Below are 18,202 nucleotides of genomic sequence, written 5' to 3' on the forward strand. Positions count from 1 at the left end.
TTTGTCCGTCTGTTTCTCACAGTATATTTGGGTACTACTTCCTGTTTGACTCAACAAGTGAAAATAATTTCCTGTTTTTGCACCTTTATCAAGATGCTCACCAAAATGTCCTGGGTTCATCTTTGGCCCACGCGCCACCCCCTCTACAAGGTTTAATGGAAATCAGTTTTGTAATTTTCGGGCATAGACCTGTATCTATCTGTCTTAATGTTTAGTGTTTGACTATGTCAAAATGGCTTCTGTGAAAGACTCATTAAAACAACAAAGTAAGAGGGGCTCTTAGAATTTTTGCATCTATCCATCTTCTCCATGCGCTTGTCCTCATTTGGGTTTTGGGTTGAGAGGTGGGGTACGCCCTGGAATAGTCAACAGCCAAAAGCAGGGCACATACAGTGTACAGACCAACAACCTTTTACATTCACACCTGTGGACAACTTTGAGCCTTCAATGAACCTAACATGCATGTTTTGAAATGTAGGAGGTAGCCAGAGTACAGTATCTGGAGAAAACCCACACAAGCGCGGAATTTTTGTGGTTTAATCCCTCATCACTTGACAGTCCTCTAGTAAGGTGAGCATGATCGATGAGTCAAGGTCAATATTGCACAACAGAGTCATTCAAGTAAACAAGAAGCCACTCAGAAGAGCTCTGCTCAGACAGAACAATCCTAAACCTGCCCCTCTTACTTGCTTGATTAAAAAAAACATTAACACACAGAAAGCCTTTTTTTTTTTACCATCTGCTGGATCTGGTAGCTCACTGGCTAGCCCCAATCCTGTGACAGCAAAAATTGCAAATGGAAATGAGTTTTGTAGTTTTTTTGTGTAATCCTGCTAAGTACCTAACTAAATAACTGTGATCAAAATGTATCTTTTGACACTTGGGAGAGAGTTAAAAGATAAACACATATTATAAGCCTCCAGCCTCCATTACGCTGAAAGTACCTAACTTCTGCGTATATTTTATTAGCACACTCTTATTGCAGTCTGTCATCTCCCGCTGAGGGCAGGATGTGGTTGCGTACGCACATAACAAAGTCACCCATCAACTGTCATGCGTCTCCTTTTATAGTAAAAGCCTTGCTCTTGATCACTGTGAGCGGATGAGTGTGCATCTCCATGTTGACTGGGGGTGGGGGAGTCCGATAATGCCTTTCACGTTATCAAATTATAACTTATTGTTTGAAAGCTTGGGGCCTATTTAAGTCACTGCAATTGTCTGAGTGAGGTCTAGCGTACGGGTGGGGGTGCCCATTATGCAACGCCTACAACATTATTTGCAATCTGCATTTTCCCAGACACAGATAAATGTGAGCTATAGCAGATGCATTAGAGGTCTTTGTATCGAACACTTTTAAATACGTTCAGGAAACAACAGCCGATCAATGAATGAACCAAATCGATGCTGTCCAATGAAAAGCATAGCATTTCTTTTTGTTATGGAGATACTTGCGTTTCATTGGACAGCGATGATATCCAGACAAATTGAAGCTAGACAAACCACAGGTTCCCTCTCAAGATACACAATTACAACAACATATTAAGTATTATGTCCTCGATCTTATCATATGATTATCACAGCCATATGAAGTATTTACAAAGACAATTTATTGTAATCCAAAATCAATACAGAAGCAAAACAGCGATCAGTTTAAATAAGCCACAGTCAAATCATGTTTGCCACTCATTAACTGCAACATTTCATCTAGCTAACGACTGGTGTCTTGTTGCATGTTGGCACAGGTCTCCCCCTGCTGGTTAACAGTTTGCTGTGCAATAACCTTGCTCAAAGCAACAGTACTGTAATCAGCAAACGTGACAGGTTACACACCCAGAAATGGGAACTTTTTTTTTTTTTTGCTTCAACAGATAAGTTTGAAAATGGTTCTACTCACACTTCTGATATTTGAATAAGGAAAGACAGTATGTACAGTACATATTAAAATGAATGTGCGTGCAGATGGCTGTTTATTTCTGTGCCCTGCGATTGGCTGGCGACCAGTTCAGGGTGTAACCCGCCTCTCGCCTGAAGATAGCTGGGATAGGCTCCAGCACGCCCGGGACCCTGTTGCGGATAAGAGGTACAAAAAATGGATGGATGGACATTTTATGGTGCACATAGTCAAAGTGTCAAGGCAGATTTCAATGTTTCCAATTAAAACTAAGTGAAATGTCGCTCACTTTTTGATGGTTTTGACAGCTTTACCAGTCCGGGCTGCCCTTGTAGTGAACTTTGCCAACATGAAATTAGGTGCCCAGATGTCTTTTAGCAGTCTTTAGATTACACTTGAGCCAAACTTGAGGTATTGTGGGCCAAGCCATAAAAACCCACATGGCCGCTTAAGCAACACAGGAGACTTTTCACATGACCCTAGATTAATAACTGGTAAGAACTGCTTCCTTGCAACCAAATATCCACCACCGTCCCACGATTTATAGTCACAGAGGTGTATTCTAGTCCATGTTCTCATCATTTGGAATGAAAAACAAAAACACCACAAATCACGTTTTCATTTGCCTGGATTTGTTGGTTTATGTGTAATTCACATTCATTCTTTTGTTCTTACAAGGATGTACAAATTCATATTTGGTGACAGGTCTGGTTAAACATACATACATACAATAATGTTTAAATAAAGATTACTGTATGAAAAGATGTTGCACAGTCACCGGGGGGGGGGACCAAGTTAAACAGATGTTGATGGTTTTGAAACAATTACAGCAACCTACTTAACATGATCGTGCGGTTTATAACTACTATGATCACTGAAGCAGGTTACCATAAAAACATAAAGCCATCCATCTTTGAGTACAGAGAGGACCAGATGTTGACTTGTGAGAGTTTGTGTGCGTGCATGCGTGCGTGAGTGCACGCGTGTGTGTGTGTGTGCGCGTGTACTTCTTCAATTAACTGATACAGCTCATCACAATATCAAGCATAAACACAGGTCAGGAAAATGCATGCAAACATTCTCAAAGGTAAGACAAAAACTGGATCAATTTATGTTTTTTTCACCCCGTTTGCAGACTTGTAGTAGGGACTCCATGTGGTCTGTGTATTGGGTTTCAGTGAGGAGACATAATCCCCTCCCCGCTTACAAACCCACCCCTACTTCACAACCAACCTAGTCCTCCTCACTTCTATATTTCCAGAGAGGAAAGAGCAAATAATGGGACACTGAGTAGAGCTGCAGCTTTCAAGAGAGACATTTTCTTTTCTTCCTTGGAGGAGCCTTTGTTGTGGAAGTAAATGCAACACAGCATACATTGTACAAAAAGACGACGCGTGAGACTCGCTTTTGCACAGGAGCAATCCAAACAGCAGCACAAAAGTCAGTCCGGAAGAAAAGAAATCTCAGCGATGAAGCCAATCACTGTCATCAGTGCTCTTTTGCTTCTTCTCCATATCTCTTCTCAATGTGCAGAAGCATATAGGTGAGTTGATAAAGAATTATGAGCGTTTGTGGATTAAATGTTTTTTGTTTGTTTGTTTGTTTGTTTGTTTTTAAAGACACAGCATTACGTATAACTCTAACCATATATTTGGTTTGAGAACACCACCGTGGGCCAGATCAGAGACAGATCCGAATATGGCCCACCGCCCGTAGGATCCATCCTACCCAGAGTTTAAAATCTTTACAGCGGCTTTACATTTTTTTGTTATTATAATGGCATGTTTATAGTGTACCAACTGGGTAAAGGAGGTTAATAACTGAGGAGCACCTGTCACTCTCCCGTGGGCTATTTTGGTTGATTTAGCTCCTGTCTCGGATTCCTCAAGTCCCGCCGGAGCCGAAACTACTTTTAAAAGGTTGCTGCCGATACCCCGAAACATGGGCGGTGTTAAACGTTTGGCATCGAGCCTAATGGGTGTCAAAACGTGACAGCGGCTCATCCTGCTGTGCATTCCCAAGATATTTATTCTCTGTGTAAAGACTCTATTTACTCTATACAGGTTATAAATATACACGTGTAACATAACCTCTGTGCACTGTACATTATTCTAAATGCAGTGCCTGACATGCCAATGTTAGCAAGTGAAAGTGGAGGAAGATGCCGGCTGACAAAAACAGAACATATTAGAATATCACTCAGTGGAACGCAGACCTCCACCAAGGCCATAAAATCATGGAACACCTAACTCGCGTTTGTTTGTCCATCTGTTCATAAATTAGCAGCCAACTTTTTAGTCCACGGAGGATGACGTAAGATGCCACAAACGGATGGACAGGATATTTTGTATTCGGAGTGCCATGAATAGTCCCATTGGCTTGCCTTGGCCTTATGTGAAGTTTTGTAATAGTACAGGGCCATTGCTTAACTGGTGCTATGTACCAGTTCCCTGGAAAATGCGACTGGACGTAGAGGACCAATATGGCAAAGTGAAAATAAATATATACACCTTTACTCAGATCCTCAACAATATTTTATGGTTCTTCATTTGCGCACAGTTCCATGGAATTTGTTTTATTTTTTTAGTTTATGTGTAATCCAGCAAGGAAACCAACAAACTGAAGTCAAAACCTGAACAACAACGAAACATCAATACCAGAATGGCACTCAGTAGAGTGCATGCAGACCTTCACCCAGGCTGAACCTGTATGTCCAACCGGTGGCAGTAATGGCCACCATTTTCTGCAGAACAGTTTTAACAATGATGATATTTAAGCAAATCCCTGGCTCCGCACCAAAATCTAGTTATGCTCGTAACGTACGAATACACAAACACAACCATGTGCTTTGTGCTAGGCAGAAGTAATGAGATGGTATGTGAGGTGTCAAGGTGCAGGAAGCAGGAAAGAGTCTGATTAGGGTGCTTTTCACCCTCTATAACCAGCATCCTTTCAACTGATTGTTGCTCCATGGGTTATCCTACTTTTATCACTACAGGAAACATGTAAGATGCCTTGGTTTAACTGTGTTTTCACACAACTGCTATAATTAGCCTGAAAAAAAACTGCAAATTAGTTAGCCAGTGGATTTCGGCATCGTCCTTTCTGTTCACCTCAAAATGGATCACAAAGCTACACGTGTTTCAAAGTGAAGAGAACATTTTGCTCCAAGCAACAAATGCTATCGCACTCTCCATGTGGGCTATAAATATTGGTCTGACAATAAAATTACACATCTTACCTTGAACCTCTCTGCTCCTCTACAAAGGCAGCACAGACAAGTTTCTACTGGAAACCAACCAGGTGTGTGTCGCTATGGCAGGAGGCTGGAGTGTTGCTTTGGCTGGAAGAAAAATCGCAGAGGCCAGTGTGAGGGTAAGAAAGGTCAAGGTTGATTAATCCATTCATTCATTTTTTTTTTAAAAACAACAAAAGGGGGGTCACTACGATGGTACCAAACTTTCATGATGTCTTCTCTTTATAAGAGATACTTGAGATACATTTATGAAGACTGATCTAATCTTAATCAATTAGGGTTTAGGCTTTGTTCTTTCTAAATCTAAATTCTTCATTTCATCGAGGCATTTTGGACACTTGTATGCTTCCAACTTTGTCGGACCATCTGGAAAAGACCGTCCTCTGAAAACAGCTGGACTGTGCCTCAGTGTACAAGCAAGGTGTATAAAGTATTTGGTGTGAAAGAACTTAACCTCAACTGCATCAAACCACAACCTGTAAAAGCCATCCTTATCACATTTTTTTTTCTTTGAGTGCCTTGTCATTGTTTAAAAAAAAACACAGTCTGGCAATACCTCGCTTCGCTGTCTTCTCTATTAAAGGTAAAGTCGGATAAATGCACTATTTTATTTTACAACTCTAATGCTGCAATTTTCAGCATCTCTGCATAAAAGAGGTTAAATATTGTGTGATAGCCAGGTAATTTCTCAAGTAAAAAAAAATATATATATTTTTTTAAATCCATAGACTCTAAAGTCTGAGAGTCTTCCTGGACTGTAATTGTTGTCCAATTACACAAAATGTTCAGTTTAGTTTGTGAAATCTTGCCTGAAACCATGGAAATATTGTATGTGGTTTGACTATAATCCATCCATCCCTCACCGTCCAACCACTAATATGTCTACTTCTTCATAATAAATGTTTTACCAGCTCAGTGTGAGCCAGGCTGCAAGCACGGCGAATGCGTTGGCCCAAACAAATGCAAGTGCTTCCTGGGATACACCGGAAAAACGTGCAATCAGGGTGAATATGTGTGCACGGTCATGAGTTTTAGATGGAAAATTGGGTCTTACAGTTGAAGATATGAAAAAAAAAAAATTATCTTACTATTTCAAGATTTGAACGAATGCGGTTTGATCCCTCGTCCGTGTGAACATCGCTGCATGAACACCCATGGCAGTTACAAGTGTTACTGCCTCAACGGATACACGCTGATGCCTGATGGATCTTGTGCCAGTGAGTCTCATCCAACTACCTACTGTCTTTGCACATAAAAATGTAAGATTTTCATGAGGTCTTTTTTTTTTTTTTGTGTGTGTGTTTGTGTTGCTGAACGTGCATGTTAGATTCCAGGACCTGCTCGCTCGCTCATTGTCAGTACGGCTGTGAGGAGGTTCAGGGGGAGATTCGCTGCCTCTGCCCCTCTGTGGGGCTGCAGCTGGCTCCAGATCAGAGGACTTGCGTAGGTGAGGAAAAAAAGGCACTTTCAAAGAAACAGTTGTACAAAAAAACATTTGTCTTACATATGGTATAATCAAAGACAGTCCAAAGTAAGATGTAAGAAAAGAAGAGGAAGTTCAGGATACAAAGAGGGGAAGAAATTGACTTTGGCTTGAGTCCAATGCATTGGGGTTTGGGGGTTTATGCATAGTGGAAAACTCTATAAAGATTCTATTATGTGGCTTTTGCATGCTTGGTTGGTAAATCAGAGAGAAGCAATTAGGTTTGTAGTTCCACAACGCTTCCTGGATTGTAACAGAGCCAATTTGGCATAGTTACTAATAAAACAAGGCGATCAAGACAAAGGAGTTGGAGACATTTCAGAACCTTCGCCGAGCCCACGAATTTTAACAAAAATGTTGTCCATGTTTGAATTTCAGCCTAGTTATCATTGCAGGCATTTACAAGGCATAAACTCTTGTAGACATATGCACTCATGACGGGTGTGCATCTGGACTAATTGAGCCTCATCTGAAGGCAAAACAGCTGTCTCACTGAATTTAGTTGGTCTGACAAACATGCATTTGCTGGCTTTATTTATGAAAACATGCACCCTAATGCTACATGCAGTTTTCTGAAATATCATTACTTGGAGCATGCAACACTAAAATGTTCTAGTGAAACATACACATTTAAAAAATGTATGATGACTTCAATAAGCTAGCAAAAGTATTTTCTGTGTTTTTTAACACGATGCTTTTTGGGGCAGCTTTGACAATTTGGAAAAATGAATTTGACCTAATAACTTAATGCAGGGAAAAGAATAGCGATATATTTACAGAACATTTTGTTTAATGCCAAAGTGTTGTATAACCAGTAAATACAGATAAAGTAGTAGTCTGTCTCTATTGTGATCAAATGTTGTGTGACATCAGATAAGGCCTACTGCATCTCAGTGAAGTCCCGGTTGGAGGTCAAACATTTCTGAGTTTCCAGTTTTCTGGCAGGCAGCAATCATAAAATCTGGCAGAAATTGTGAGAAATATGAGTTCAACAGCATTATTATATAGTACGGCTAGCTGATTTGATGCTATATATAGGTTGCACTGCATCCATATAAACATCAAGAGGAGGAAACAAGTTTTAACCACAGTTGATACTCTGGTGATGTAAATGTTATGATCGCTCTATTGACGTCATCAATGTGGCATTTTGTGTTTGACTTCCCCGCAGATATTGATGAATGTGTTACTGGAAGCAACCTTTGTCCATACAACAGGCAATGTGTGAACACATTTGGCAGCTACTTCTGCAAGTGTCAAGACGGATATGATCTGAAATATGTCAACGGCAAATACGACTGTGTAGGTAAGGAATAACTGATGTCATTCAGGGGTAACGTCTGTGGTCACGTATGGTCCTAAAGGTACAAAAAGGCCTTCTTCCAATTTCCAGACCTGGATGAGTGTGCGTCCAGCACCGACAAGTGCAGCCATCAAGCTGTCTGTCTGAACACTCAAGGATCGTACAAGTGCAGGTGCAAGTCAGGCTTCCGAGGCAATGGCTTTGAATGCTCCGGTGAGATCCCAGATATGCTACAGAATTACAGACCAACTAGTCTCACGGGTTCCATTTGATGTCCTAAATCTTCAAGCAGGGTGTCCAACGACAGATGCCTTTCTTTCCCGGTCACTCTGCTGGACCGACAGACGTTTTACAGCTGCATATTTTTAGTTTGAGTATGAATACATCACCAGTCGTTCGAAGACTGATTTCCTGCACTTAGAGCGAGTAAAGTTTCACAGATGTTGAAAGGAGAGAGCCAAAGATTGTCAGCACACGAGTAAATATTTTACTGCTTGGCATCTGAAGAGAAATGGGAATACTCACCAGCCTTTATGTATGAGTGACATTGACCGTCAGACAGAGGATCTTAATGTGAATGAAGGTGTTTTTATTTCTTATAGTCAAGCCATTTTATCAGAGGTTATGGGATGGAAACAAAGGCAGTGCTGATCATGTTCTCAATGGTGAGACTGTGTGGAATCCGAGACGCTGCTTTCACTGCTAACTCCCTGGCCGGCAACTCCATTAATCGCTTGTTTTCTCAACTCCTTCCGAGAAGTTATCTTCTTGACTTTGCTCATGACATTTGATATCAAGCCTGGAAACTACCGCATGCCCTTTATACATATACTGTACATGTATGATTGAATGCTTTTGTAACTAGGTAACAAATGGAAATTACATTGTTGTGATGTTTCACCTGCATGTTAAAGGTTGTTGATATATGCGGTGTTGCCTTTTTGCTGTTAATAGTACTGTGTAAGGTACTCCGAAGATGCACTGATGCATAACACCTGGTAAAATACTGTAGGTCTCTGACATGTATAATTTGGTTCCTGTTCCTGCCTGTAGCCATCCCAGACTCCCAAGTAAGGCCTGGAATTCTGGGAGGAAAACTTGAGAATGAGGACATCAAAAACATTATCCCTGAATCAGTTGTGACCCCACCTCCGAGGAGCCACCAGCAGCCTTTTGACTACGACGGAGAGGTCTACATCGGCGAACCAACTGTGGAGACCCCAGTGGACGAGTTTCTTGAGGAAGAAGACGAAGAAGAAGAAGAAGAGGAGGAGGAAGACAACCAGCTCAATCCAAGAGGAGATGTTTTCAGTAAGTGGCTTCTGTTCTGCGTAAACTCTAACTGGACTTTCACTTGTATAGTGCCGGATAAGCGGTAGAAAATGGATGGATGGATGGATGGATGGTTCTCATATATGTACATCATCCATATACAATTACAAAATCCATGCGTAAAGTCTTCAACTCCTCCAGTAACACCTTAATTCTTCTTCGGAAGGTTTGTGTCAGACCAGATTTCACCCCCAATCTTTTGGGGAACACCAGAGTCTGTGAGAGACTTTACACAGCAGGAGAAGACAGGCCTCGAAACATTCATCACATAGTGGAGAGGAATTTTTCACTTTTGGCATGTGAGAGCTGAGGGATATAACTCATCCTGGATCAGCTTCCCATAACCTGGGAGAAGGTTACGAAGCCTTTTATTACGCTTTCCCCAAAACAGCTGTTGTGCAAACAGACTGACTTCTCATAAGGAAGCTCTGTCATCAGCAATGGAGATTTTTCACTGCACTAGACCACTTAAGGTGTTCAGGTTCAATAAGCCCAGCTGTCACTTGTGTGAATGTCTAAAGCGGCCTGCCTTGGGGGTGGTTTGCTACAAGAGCCCTTAAACGCTTGAGCGCTGAAACCTAAACTTGTAGTTCCTCCCCCCTCAAGAAATGAGTGACAGCAGGGCAGGTCAAAACCTGCTGGTTGAAAGACCGTGTATGGCCTTTGCATCATAAATTCATTTTTGTTGTGATAAAGTCATTGACCCATTCTGCATGTATACATCTTTCCTACTACCTACTATTGGTACCACAATACATTGTCACTAATACTTATTTGATCTCTTAATATAGCATCAGAGGATTTTGCATCAGTTTTTGGTCCAGCCAGAGAGGTCCAACAGCTTGAAACAGCGCCACTTCAGGAAGGTATCAAAATGACATTTTTGTTTCACAAGTTTAGTTTAACAAAATTAGTGCACTTTTCGTTTAAAAATGTATTTTTCCAATAGGAAATAATGGAAATATAAATATTTTGTTCCATAGTGTGAACTTTAGCCACGAGGACCACCTTGACTTTAAGTTAAACAGAATGTTAAGTAACCTTCGCCTCACTGTTGTACAAATGTGGAAACAACTACTGTTGAAGATAAAATGTAAAAACAATAAGAGATATATAAAAGACTAAAATATTCCCATTTTTTGACTTTTCTCAAAAATGTGGGTCCAAATCCGTGTTGTTCAACAAACCATCCTTCGAGGTTGTACTGAATTATGTCACGGCATAATGACTCTATCCGACAATTTGGATAATATTGCAACTTTTCTTTCTTTACACAAGAGTTTATCATGGATTGCAACTTTGATCAGGGAGCATGCGAGTGGGTCCAAGACAAGGCTGATGACATGGACTGGAGCGTAGCTTACCATGGCAAAGGTAACAAAATGATGAGTACCGTATTTCCGCAAATAGTGGTTGGAGAATACACCAGACTCATTTGCATCATACAATAAGACACCACACTTATGTTGTTGATTGGCTAATGGTTGCGGAACTATTAATCCTGAGCTCTTTCTTCAGGTGCTGAGTACTACATGTCCATGAGTGGTCTGCAAGGGGAGCCAGAGGACGTTTCCAAGCTCAAGTTGCTACTCAGTGACCGAACCCAGCAGGGCAGCTTCTGCCTGACATTCAACTATCGTGTGGTGGGTCATGACGTGGGCTCGCTCAGGGTGCTGCTGGATAACAACGCTTACCCGGTGTGGGAACAGAGCCACAGCAGGAATCAGGAATGGCAGACAGAGCTCCTCACTGTGGCCTGGAAAGAAGAAGCACCGCAATCAGTGAGTCATTTGGTGTCGGTGTAAATCATTTCAATAATCAAAACAATTGGCAAGCAGGAGAGTGGAACAAAAAAATAATAATAACATGGAACATAACACTGCAGATGATACCATTGAATGTCTTACAGATCATCTTTGAAGCGCAGCGCGGGAGAGGAGTCGGAGGGGAGATCGGGCTGGACAATGTTGTGCTGACCTCAGGTCCGTGTCAAGAAGATGACTCTCTGATCTTCTAAAAATCAACTGTTTCAAAGTCAAATCAACAATGTTTCAAAAAGTGAAGAAATTCGAGGAGTCAGTGATTGCAGATTAGCTGAAATGTCATGGCCTGATTTTTATAACAAAAATGTTTAGTCAGTACGTATGTATAATAGATAGCATGAAATGAAAAGTCTTGTGTAATTATTTTTTCTGTCCTGTTCGGCTGTTAGGTCAAGCAGAATGGAAGCTCTGTATCCCTTTTATGTTGGAACAGTTTTACTGTGTCACAGTGGAGTTTTTAAGTTGTTGTGTAATTTGAAACTCAATGTGACATGAATGTTTTTTTGTTTGTTTTTTTAAGACAGGCTAGTTTACATGATTTTAACAAAACAATCTGTGCATTACTGCTGTAAATGTTGCTTTCACCTTACTCTGTGCTTTTTCATACAGTAAATCTCTTATTTTCTATCTCGGTCTGTCATTAGTTTGTCTCCTCTACATTTTGTCCTTGTTGTTTATCAGCGATTTGAACCTCAAGCCTCAGAACTGTGGGGCAGCCATTTTAACCACTATTACACCCATGCCGCCGCTAATAGCCTAAAGCAATTTCACCTAATTGGTCCGAAAATAATTCAGTTTTTATTTACTACAAATAATGTATCTTTGTGCATCTATCAATGTCAACGACGTATAATGATTTGCAGAACAATTGAATGCCCTTCTTCCACTAGATGGCAGAATGATACAGCTAGTAACCATGTATTAACCTGTTGCCATTCAAACAATAGAATACTGTAATAGCTTTGAGTTCAACTAAATTTTACATTGACCAGGTAAATTGTGTGAGTAAATTGAGACAAGAGCATCATTATTTCAGTAAACATACTTTTTGTGACATTTTAATTTGGTGAGATATGTTCCTTGGCTCAATAAAGGTTAGGAAACACTGCTTTAGACTCCATCTACTCGGTTTAATTTTTCAATTTCCGTCATAAAAATTGCGTTAAATGTACAAAACGGTTACAAAACAAACAACAAAAAGTTATCTTGCCTGGAAGGTCAGCACTCCAAAACCTTTCTGAACCTGAATCGCCCCAAAATGTCGCCACTTGGCGGTGATCCAAAGCGAGTCGCTGATTGGTCTATTCCGTCACGTGACCTGGGCAGTCCTTAGCTATCGTTAGCATCCCAACGGGCTAGCGGTGCGCAGCTAGCTAGCTAGCATCGAGCCTTCGGAGTGTCCAGAAAACGACGTGACAATTGTTGATCTCGGCCCGCGACAAAAGGCAAGAAGGTGTCAAACACATACACAATAAATCTGTCGTTCCTTTCGCGTGCTAGCCGGCGTGGACGTGGTCGCTTCGTAGAGCGAACCGGAATTAAGCGTTTTTTGCTCTGAAGTGAACTAACGTTACACAGCTAATAATGCTGTTGCCTGCTTCTTAATTCCAGCTGTGCTGATGCCTTGCTATCCTATTTTGTTTATTATTTGTCATATCCAGCTAGCTGTTTTAACATTACCCTGCACCGGTATATGCCTTCGCTATTTGTTCTACAACCTGAATATTTATATCAAAGTAATGTTGTTGGGAGCGTTTCTATGTAGTACGTTTTTGCAGGTCCTTTGCTAGCTGCCCAGCTGAAGTAGCTGTCTCCTGCCAAGCATTTACAAGCAAACCGCTGTGTTGCAGCCAGAGCAAGTGGACCTTACATGGCCGTCCATACCAACACTGAACAAACGAGCATGTGACTTGAGTACCAGGGTCTGCACCACATGATCTGGACTAGTGGAGGAAGCCTAAATCAATCAGTGGTGAGTATCCAACCAGCCATCACATCTCGTGATTGTGTTTTAGTAGAAATTTCATATGCTTGTGATAGTCTTCTATCAAAATTAGTTATTAATATGGGTTAATGGAATGGATGTGTGAGTCACTGATGGCATACTGGTACTCGCATGACTTTGCTGTAGGCAGCGTGTATTAATTTTCCACTCAGTGACCGTGTGAATGGTTTTCTGTCTCACTATGTGCAATGTGATTGACTGGCAACTGCAGGCCAGAGTGTAGTCCGCCTTTTTCCTTAAGTCAGCAAAGATAGTTTCGAATTCATCAGCAACCCTCAGCAAGGATAAGCAGTATAGAAAATAGATAGCTTGATGGATGATGTATATAGATAAAGCGTGTACATGTTTTGAAGCGGACTTAGTCATTTATCGCAGCATAATGTTGACCTGCACTTCAATCAGACACAATCCACTGGAGATAAAACTTGATTACGTAATCGTCAACACATGATTGTTTATTATCTGACGTCGTCACTTGGTTTATTCAAACAAAGTGAACATGGTTTTCCCCCTTTGACATATTGTGTGTTGTCTCTCGTCTGAAGCAGGTTACACTACAAACGCGTATCGATCTTTAAAACGTAAGAGACTCCTCACATGATGAGGAAAAATCAGCATGTTTGTGTCGACTTTCCTCACTGTTAGCTTATCTTGTGACTATACTTCATTGACTGTCTCCTAATTTTTATTGTTTATCTCCAGCAACAGCGCAAGGTTGATTCCTAATTGGCTATCGTTCCATTTCACGTTCCAATCACGGATTGACTCAATCGACATCGTGTTGACCACACACACACACAAGGATTTGCAATCATAAATATTGAATGAGTTTAACATTATAATTTTTTTTTCCAGAGGGTTTGAAATTTAAATAAACTGTTTAAATCTGTAGGAAGAAAAGGTGTCTCAGCTCTTATTTGTTTCAAGTGGACAACACACTAGGTTTTTTAAAGAAGCATCTATTAGAATAGAGGCTAGTATTGGAAGAAATACTGTGTTATTTTTGCTTAACTAACATGTTACATGTTTCAAACAGGACATCCCTTCATCGCAGTGATTAGCCGCGAGCAGCCATGTCAACCAAAACGTCCCTGCTGAAAGTTATCCTCCTGGGCGACGGCGGCGTGGGAAAGAGCTCCATCATGAACCGCTACGTCACTAACAAGTTCGACGCGCACCTTTTCCACACCATCGGTGTGGAGTTCCTCAACAAGGACCTGGAGGTGGACGGCCACCAGGTCACCTTGCAAATCTGGGACACTGCCGGCCAGGAACGCTTTCGCAGCCTGAGGACTCCTTTCTACCGAGGCTCCGACTGCTGTTTGCTCACCTTCAGCGTCGATGACAACCAGAGCTTCCTCAACTTGGGGAACTGGAAGAAGGAGTTCATCTACTACGCGGATGTCAAGGAGCCGGAGAAGTTCCCTTTTGTGGTGCTGGGCAACAAACTGGATGTGAGCGAGAGACAGGTGTCCTCCGAGGAGGCCCGGCAATGGTGCCAGGAGAACGGCGACCATCCGTATTTCGAGACCAGCGCCAAGGACGCCACAAACGTAGCGGTGGCCTTCGAGGAGGCGGTCCGCAGGGTTTTGGCGACGGACGAGCGAACGGACCACTTCCTCCCCACGGACACGGTCAAGCTCCACAGAAAGCCTCGTTCTGCCGCCACCTGCTGCTCATAACGTCTAAGTGGTTGTCCGCAATGTTCATAAATAACGCTGTTTAAACAACGAGGCTGCATTAACACCTTATTGAAACTTATAAAATATTTGATTTGTGCTATCAGGGTTTGCTTACAGATGGGGTCAGTTTAATAGGGGAAGCACTAATTGTGTCTTACCATAAATAAACATGAAAGCACTGAATTCTTCACTCAGTTCAAAGGTCACATTTTAAGAATGATTTAAGTGCATTTCATATGAGCTTTGTGTGGGTACCTAAAAACATGCCAATCTGTAGATGAGTGCAATTATGTGATGATCATGTTAATATTTATCAATTTGCATTTTCCTATTGTTTAGGCATACTAACAAATCAATTGCTTTTTGACACCGTTTGCACATGTTTTAGCCCAGATGCTCCCTAATTGAGATAAACAAAACTGGAAACTTGTTTCACTTTATTTAATCACGCATACCAGAAATGAAGAGAGGAGGGAATTAGTGGTGACATTTTGGCGATTGACAAAACACCAGGGGTTTGGTTTGGTTGGTTTTGGGGGGGTTGTCTTAAACATCGAGTCTGATGTTAACATTTTTTACTTTACAGTTGAAGGTCTTTTGTTTTTCAAAATGAAATGAAATACTCATTTGCATCTCCTGTTTGATATTCATATGCCAACCAACCAATAAAGTGTCGAGGACTCTGTTTACTTTTATGTGTTTGGTCATCATCCTAAATAGGAACTGATGTCTTATATACTGTGTATATAATCGCAATACTTTTTTCCTGCATTTTTTTCCAGTTCTAGGTTTTTAAGTGCTTGTAGGTATGACCAAGATAAAGTTTTGAAATCTGACCACCACTGAAGAGACTTGAGTTGCAGTGTCGAGATAGGGCCAAGAAATATCTGGACAGATTTTTAAAAGGTTTTATCAAATCATGAGATAAGAGTGACTATTGCTGGACCAATGAGTAACTGGCATGGAGCTCTACTTTGAATGAGGCGCCACCATGGTGGAAGTGTGGGGTGATGGTTTGGGCAGCTATCAAAGAAGAGTGTCGGACAAAATCTAGACGCAAGACTACTGCCAGAATTTAATCTATTTTCTACAAGCAGTGGTACTGCCTGCAAAAAGACTGATTTTTATGTAAGACAATGCTCCACGGCATGCATCAAAGTACTCAATTTTAGCGTGGGCAGCCAATAATACAGGTTATTTTAGGTAATATAAGGTTTAATAACATTTTCAGATTGACTGCAAACATTGTAGTTGCTCAATAACAGTAATCCTCAAAAATACAATTTGCCTAATGGTAGTGGTACTAGCCATGATTCAAACTGCCATAGTAGACAATATAAAGCCTCTTAAGCAGAGATCCCGTAAAATTGTCACATCAGAGCTGTAACCGAAGACCCACGCGCTTTTAGCAACAGTTTCCTTTTTACAAAGCAGAATATTACTCCATATTTACATTGCGTCCCACAATCAGATAATTAAATGCGTGGTGACTCAGCATCTGGTGTGATGTATAATAGATGGGAATTAATAACATTTTAACCATTCATATTAACAATATTGATCCGATTCTTTATCGATTCACATTGGGTGAGGGAATGAAATAATATAAATGAGATATATTGTTGATGTCATTAAAATATATAATGCAAAAGATGTTTCTGCCGCACATTATTAGTATTTCCCACCCCTTTGATAGAATTAAAAGCAAATTTGCAAAAGTTGCAAATAGCCCGAGTATCATCTTTTCATGTGAAATACAGCTTAGAGCGCTTCTGCCTTGTTGACATGTTGAAAAAGTTCAGAACCAAAATACGCTTCTTGTGTGTGACATGATCATTCATTTGCAACACAAGAGGAATCGATAGGCGGAAGCATCAGGAAAGCAACTGAAGAAATTAGGAATTAAATTACTGGGAAACTGGTTCTCATAAGAACCGGTTTTTGATTCCTATCCTTACTTCTCAGACAGCAAATTATTTTCAACAAAATAGGGCGGAAGAAATGCATTACAGGTGTCACACCTCCGTCTCACCTTTGCTGACATTCCTTTACACACAAGCTCCATCCTGCCTTCAATACTATGAAGGATAAAAGCCAGGCCAACTTCTTCCCTATTCCATGTCAGTTCTGCTTATATGGAACAGCATTGTGGAAAAATTACTACTTTTACAGGCAGTACCAAAGAGGCTAATGTAGAACTTAAAATAACACAAACCTTTTTAAAGAAAAAAAAACACATTACAGAATGTAGATTATGAAGAAAAAAATGCTTTATAGACAAATTGTGTGTACAGTGCATTTGACAATTCACAAAACACTATTTATATAAAAAAAAAAAAAACACGACCAAGACAGCAAAATTGCATTAAGAAACATGTTAACTAAGCAGATGTTTCTTTCCAAGGAACTGCACTTTCCTCTCAAAAGCTGTGGAGCGGATTGGTGCGTTGGTCTCATAGAATGGATTCATTGCAAACTGGAAGACAGGAAGAAAAAAAAAACATTAAATACTCATAAACAAACTCTATATTGAGTTTATATGACAGGTGGCTTACCTTAATGTATAAATCATACACATCATTAAAAAAGTTCTTGATTCCATCTTCTTGCCGCACGTCATGAAGCATGATGAATCTTATATGTATGGAAAGAAATTAAAGAAAATAAGACCCTACTCGATAATATCAGTAATCAATCGACATGCAGTGGGGGAAGTGAAACACAATAACACAGAAAAGGATATGTCCTGCAGTGACAAAGGCGGAAACAAACCACTCGTTGAACTTGTCCACAGTTTTTAAGTACATGTTGTTTGACAGCCACATGTTTTCATCCACCAAATCCAGGGCTGCGTGTGCAATAAACTGGTTTAAGTGACGGTGGTCGTCCTGTGATTAAAAAAAAAACAACAAACAAACCATATCAACAAGTGAAATTACAAGCATTTTCGCTTCCAATTACACAGTTGAGACAAATTGACTTTGTTAGGTACACCTTACCTTGGATTCAGGCTTCCCCGATGGTAAGAACTCCATCTCAAACACCGGGTTGTCATGATGACCAACCATGACAAAGTAAAAACTTCCAGACATGATTTACTCTGCTTGTCTCTGCAGTGGAATCACACCATGCGAAATAACAATGAAACGATAGCCCGAAATACAGTATTAGCATCATTTCGAGCACATTAACGATAGGCACAACTTCGTAAATGTGCTTTGCATTGCTGGTTAGTAAATATAGGGATATCAAAGTCAGCACCAACATAGTAAGACTTACATGGAAAGACAATATCATAAAATTCACAAACTCGCCGATTATTGAATATACCAAACGTTTGTTTACCTGCTGCTGTTACTTCCGCTAAGCGGTGACGGCTGTCTCATGGAGATGACGACATAGTGTTTCTTTATTTTTTTAAATGTTA

At 40.6% G+C, this 18,202-nt stretch overlaps 4 protein-coding genes and 1 long non-coding RNA gene across 10 annotated transcripts in view; 2 read left to right on the forward strand and 3 right to left on the reverse strand.

Annotated features, from left to right (window-relative positions):
- Positions 1–1,585: 1,585 nt before the first annotated feature.
- LOC133486820 (uncharacterized) lies at positions 1,586–11,299 on the reverse strand. Of its 2 annotated transcripts, XR_009791135.1 has the most exons (7): positions 11,173–11,299; positions 10,960–11,021; positions 7,515–7,591; positions 6,485–6,585; positions 6,236–6,386; positions 5,133–5,234; positions 1,586–2,064 (listed from the first exon to the last, which is right to left on the reverse strand). It is a non-coding gene; the product is annotated as an uncharacterized LOC133486820 (long non-coding RNA). The 2 variants fall into 2 exon arrangements; XR_009791134.1 differs by lacking the exons at positions 6,236–6,386; positions 6,485–6,585; positions 7,515–7,591.
- egfl6 (EGF-like-domain, multiple 6) lies at positions 3,113–11,715 on the forward strand. 3 transcript variants are annotated; one of them, XM_061792520.1, is made up of 13 exons: positions 3,113–3,434; positions 5,160–5,266; positions 6,059–6,151; positions 6,245–6,364; positions 6,475–6,594; positions 7,802–7,936; positions 8,024–8,146; positions 8,536–8,598; positions 8,987–9,244; positions 10,057–10,131; positions 10,544–10,639; positions 10,784–11,046; positions 11,175–11,715. In XM_061792520.1, the coding sequence occupies exons 1-13, from the start codon at positions 3,250–3,252 to the stop codon at positions 11,280–11,282; spliced, it is 1,746 nt and encodes a 581-aa protein (XP_061648504.1). In that variant the 5' UTR covers positions 3,113–3,249; the 3' UTR covers positions 11,283–11,715. The 3 variants fall into 3 exon arrangements, with proteins under 3 accessions (XP_061648504.1, XP_061648505.1, XP_061648506.1); XM_061792521.1 differs by lacking the exon at positions 8,536–8,598 and having other exon boundaries at positions 3,114–3,434; XM_061792522.1 differs by lacking the exons at positions 8,024–8,146; positions 8,536–8,598 and having other exon boundaries at positions 3,115–3,434.
- Positions 11,716–12,410: 695 nt separating this feature from the next.
- Positions 12,411–15,460, forward strand: rab9a (RAB9A, member RAS oncogene family). Of its 2 annotated transcripts, XM_061792524.1 has the most exons (3): positions 12,411–12,541; positions 12,939–13,060; positions 14,130–15,460. In XM_061792524.1, exon 3 carries the CDS (start codon positions 14,167–14,169, stop codon positions 14,773–14,775), a length of 609 nt encoding a protein of 202 aa, XP_061648508.1. In that variant the 5' UTR covers positions 12,411–12,541; positions 12,939–13,060; positions 14,130–14,166; the 3' UTR covers positions 14,776–15,460. The 2 variants fall into 2 exon arrangements, with proteins under 2 accessions (XP_061648508.1, XP_061648507.1); XM_061792523.1 differs by having other exon boundaries at positions 12,421–13,060.
- Positions 15,461–17,023: 1,563 nt separating this feature from the next.
- trappc2 (trafficking protein particle complex subunit 2) lies at positions 17,024–18,148 on the reverse strand. 2 transcript variants are annotated; one of them, XM_061791606.1, is made up of 5 exons: positions 18,121–18,148; positions 17,775–17,885; positions 17,515–17,663; positions 17,331–17,412; positions 17,024–17,251 (listed from the first exon to the last, which is right to left on the reverse strand). In XM_061791606.1, the coding sequence occupies exons 2-5, from the start codon at positions 17,865–17,867 to the stop codon at positions 17,153–17,155; spliced, it is 423 nt and encodes a 140-aa protein (XP_061647590.1). In that variant the 5' UTR covers positions 17,868–17,885; positions 18,121–18,148; the 3' UTR covers positions 17,024–17,152. The 2 variants fall into 2 exon arrangements, with proteins under 2 accessions (XP_061647590.1, XP_061647591.1); XM_061791607.1 differs by lacking the exon at positions 18,121–18,148 and adding an exon at positions 18,055–18,083.
- gpm6bb (glycoprotein M6Bb) overlaps positions 17,024–18,202 on the reverse strand; it is a 51,385-nt gene continuing 50,206 nt past the window's right edge. Inside the window, exons 7-9 of the transcript XR_009791031.1 lie at positions 17,775–17,885; positions 17,331–17,663; positions 17,024–17,251 (exon numbers count right to left, since the gene is read on the reverse strand). The gene's annotated coding sequence lies outside the window, so the exon portion shown is untranslated. The remainder of the gene's footprint in view (positions 17,252–17,330; positions 17,664–17,774; positions 17,886–18,202) is intronic.

This window comes from Phyllopteryx taeniolatus, chromosome 12 (genome assembly GCF_024500385.1).
Source record: "Phyllopteryx taeniolatus isolate TA_2022b chromosome 12, UOR_Ptae_1.2, whole genome shotgun sequence".
NCBI classification, from domain to species: Eukaryota; Metazoa; Chordata; class Actinopteri; order Syngnathiformes; family Syngnathidae; genus Phyllopteryx; species Phyllopteryx taeniolatus.

What these genes read in the sequence shown, in the direction of transcription:
- egfl6 (XM_061792520.1), top strand. Translation starts at nt 3,250, where the DNA reads ATGCAACACAGCATACATTGTACAAAAAGACGACGCGTGAGACTCGCT. An exon ending in AGATCAGAGGACTTGCGTAG is followed by an intron (nt 6,595 to 7,801) that starts GTGAGGAAAAAA and finishes ACTTCCCCGCAG; the next exon opens with ATATTGATGAATGTGTTACT. An exon ending in CGGCAAATACGACTGTGTAG is followed by an intron (nt 7,937 to 8,023) that starts GTAAGGAATAAC and finishes TCCAATTTCCAG; the next exon opens with ACCTGGATGAGTGTGCGTCC.
- rab9a (XM_061792524.1), top strand. Translation starts at nt 14,167, where the DNA reads ATGTCAACCAAAACGTCCCTGCTGAAAGTTATCCTCCTGGGCGACGGC.
- trappc2 (XM_061791606.1), bottom strand. Translation starts at nt 17,867, where the DNA reads ATGTCTGGAAGTTTTTACTTTGTCATGGTTGGTCATCATGACAACCCG. An exon ending in TTTGTCACTGCAGGACATAT is followed by an intron (nt 17,413 to 17,514) that starts CCTTTTCTGTGT and finishes TTCCATACATAT; the next exon opens with AAGATTCATCATGCTTCATG. An exon ending in TGTATGATTTATACATTAAG is followed by an intron (nt 17,252 to 17,330) that starts GTAAGCCACCTG and finishes CCTGTCTTCCAG; the next exon opens with TTTGCAATGAATCCATTCTA.